The sequence below is a fragment of the Aaosphaeria arxii genome, assembly GCF_010015735.1.
Source record: "Aaosphaeria arxii CBS 175.79 unplaced genomic scaffold BU24scaffold_46, whole genome shotgun sequence".
NCBI lineage: Eukaryota > Fungi > Ascomycota > Dothideomycetes > Pleosporales > Aaosphaeria > Aaosphaeria arxii.
The window spans coordinates 1-1,869 of record NW_022983519.1 but is presented as its reverse complement, the minus strand read 5'-3'; the positions used below and the strand labels follow the sequence as shown (position 1 = coordinate 1,869).

At 49.5% G+C, this 1,869-nt stretch overlaps 1 protein-coding gene across 1 annotated transcript; it reads left to right on the top strand.

The window, feature by feature from the left end:
- Nucleotides 1-1,869, top strand: BU24DRAFT_210045 (uncharacterized protein; the record flags this gene model as incomplete). The annotated part of the gene is made up of 1 exon (XM_033521925.1): nucleotides 1-1,869. A coding segment is annotated over one exon (1,869 nt), but the record flags the coding sequence as incomplete, so codon positions are not given.

Genomic DNA, 1,869 nt, shown 5'->3' with positions numbered 1-1,869 from the left:
TGTAACGAGTGGGAGGCAAGCTTCCGAGCGAGCGAATGGTTCACTCGAGGCTGGACACTTCAGGAGCTGATTGCGCCAGTATCAGTTGAGTTTTTTACCTGCGAGGGATGGCGCCTCGGCAATAAAGAGTCGCTTGAACAGCTGGTGCATGAGATTACCGGTATTCCACTTGCAGCATTGCGCAATTGTCCCTTGGACCAATTTACCACATGTGAGCGAATGACATGGGCCAAGAATCGCAAAACGACTGAGGAAGAAGATAGTGTATACTGCCTTCTTGGAATTCTAGATGCCGCTATGCCAGTCTCCTATGGCGAGGGAAGAGAGAATGCGCTCAGACGACTCCAGATTGAAATAGAAGCAACCAGCAGCGCACCATCCATTATTCCGTTCTCCCAAAACGACCATTTTGTGGGTCGAGAGTCACAGCTTGCTGAGCTAGAGGCGAAGCTCTTCGGCGACAAGCGTACCGCTACCACGTTGGCGATTATAGGATCTGGAGGAACAGGCAAGTCACAGCTAGCCCTTGAACTTGCGTACAGAACAAGACAAAAGAACAAGAACTGCTCAGTCTTTTGGATTGATGCAAACAACGCAGACAGTCTTGATCAGTCGTATGCAAGTATTGCTCAGAAGCTTGACATTCCTGGCTGGGCCGATGAGAAGGTGGATATCAAACAGCTTGTTAAACATCGTTTAGGGGAAGAGTGTGTAAGACAATGTCTGCTCATCTTTGACAACGCAGAGAACATAGGCCTAGGGTCTAGTGGATTAGCAGCGGCACGAGAGGTTGATTTGGCCGACTACCTACCCCACTCTGACCTCTGCTCTGTCATTTTTACAGCAACTGAGATCAGCACTGCAATGCGGGTCGCAGTGCAGAACGTTGTAGAGCTACAGGAACTGACACCAGATGCGGCCAAAAGGATGTTAGATAACTACCTGGACATTCCGATTTCTGAAAGCGAGCAGCAGCCCGCGATCCTGCTGTTACAAGAGGTATCATATCTCCCGCTAGCAATTGTCCAAGCGGCAGCCTATATCAATACCACAGGTGTGACGCTTCAGCAATACCAGTTACTCTTAGAGAGGCAGAACAAACACACTCTTGAGCATAGTGGCGAACCGTCCGAGGACAAAGAACAAGGGCGTACTACAAAGAATCCTGTAGCTGCTACGCTGTTCGTATCTATAGATGAGATCCAACGTAGCAACACACTTGCAGCGGACTATCTGCTTCTTACCGCCTGCGTCGCCCCAAAGGACATTCCGCTCGATCTTCTACCGGCAAAGGAGCCTAGAGAGAGGGAAAATGCGGTCAACATCATTAGCAGATATGCTCTTATTACTAGGCGGCCTGCAGATTCTGCACTTGATATTCACCGATTAGTGCATCGCGCTCTGCGAGAGTGGCTCCAACAGTGGAAGCAGCTAGGCCAATGGGCTCAGGGTGCTACTTCACAGCTACTTCGAGTGTTCCCGGATCACGATCATCAAAATAGAAGCAAGTGGAGACGATTGCTTCCACATGCCAAACATGCTCTGTCGAACAGTCGCGCTGGGCTTGACTGCGAAGACAGATTGGATCTCTTATGTAAATATGCCAATTCGCTGTATTCTGATGGACAATATAACGAGGCCGAGCAGCTGTTTGTGCAAGTGGTGGAGTTAGCAAAGAGGGTGCTTGGGGAGGAGCATCCGAACACGCTGACTAGCATGGCCAATCTGGCTTTAATATATACGTATCAAGGGCGGTGGAAGGAGGCAGAAGAGCTGAATATGCAAGTGATAGAGTTGAGAAAGAGGGTATCTGGGGAGGAGCATCCGGAAACGCTGACTATCATGGCCAATCTGGCTTCAAATTATTCG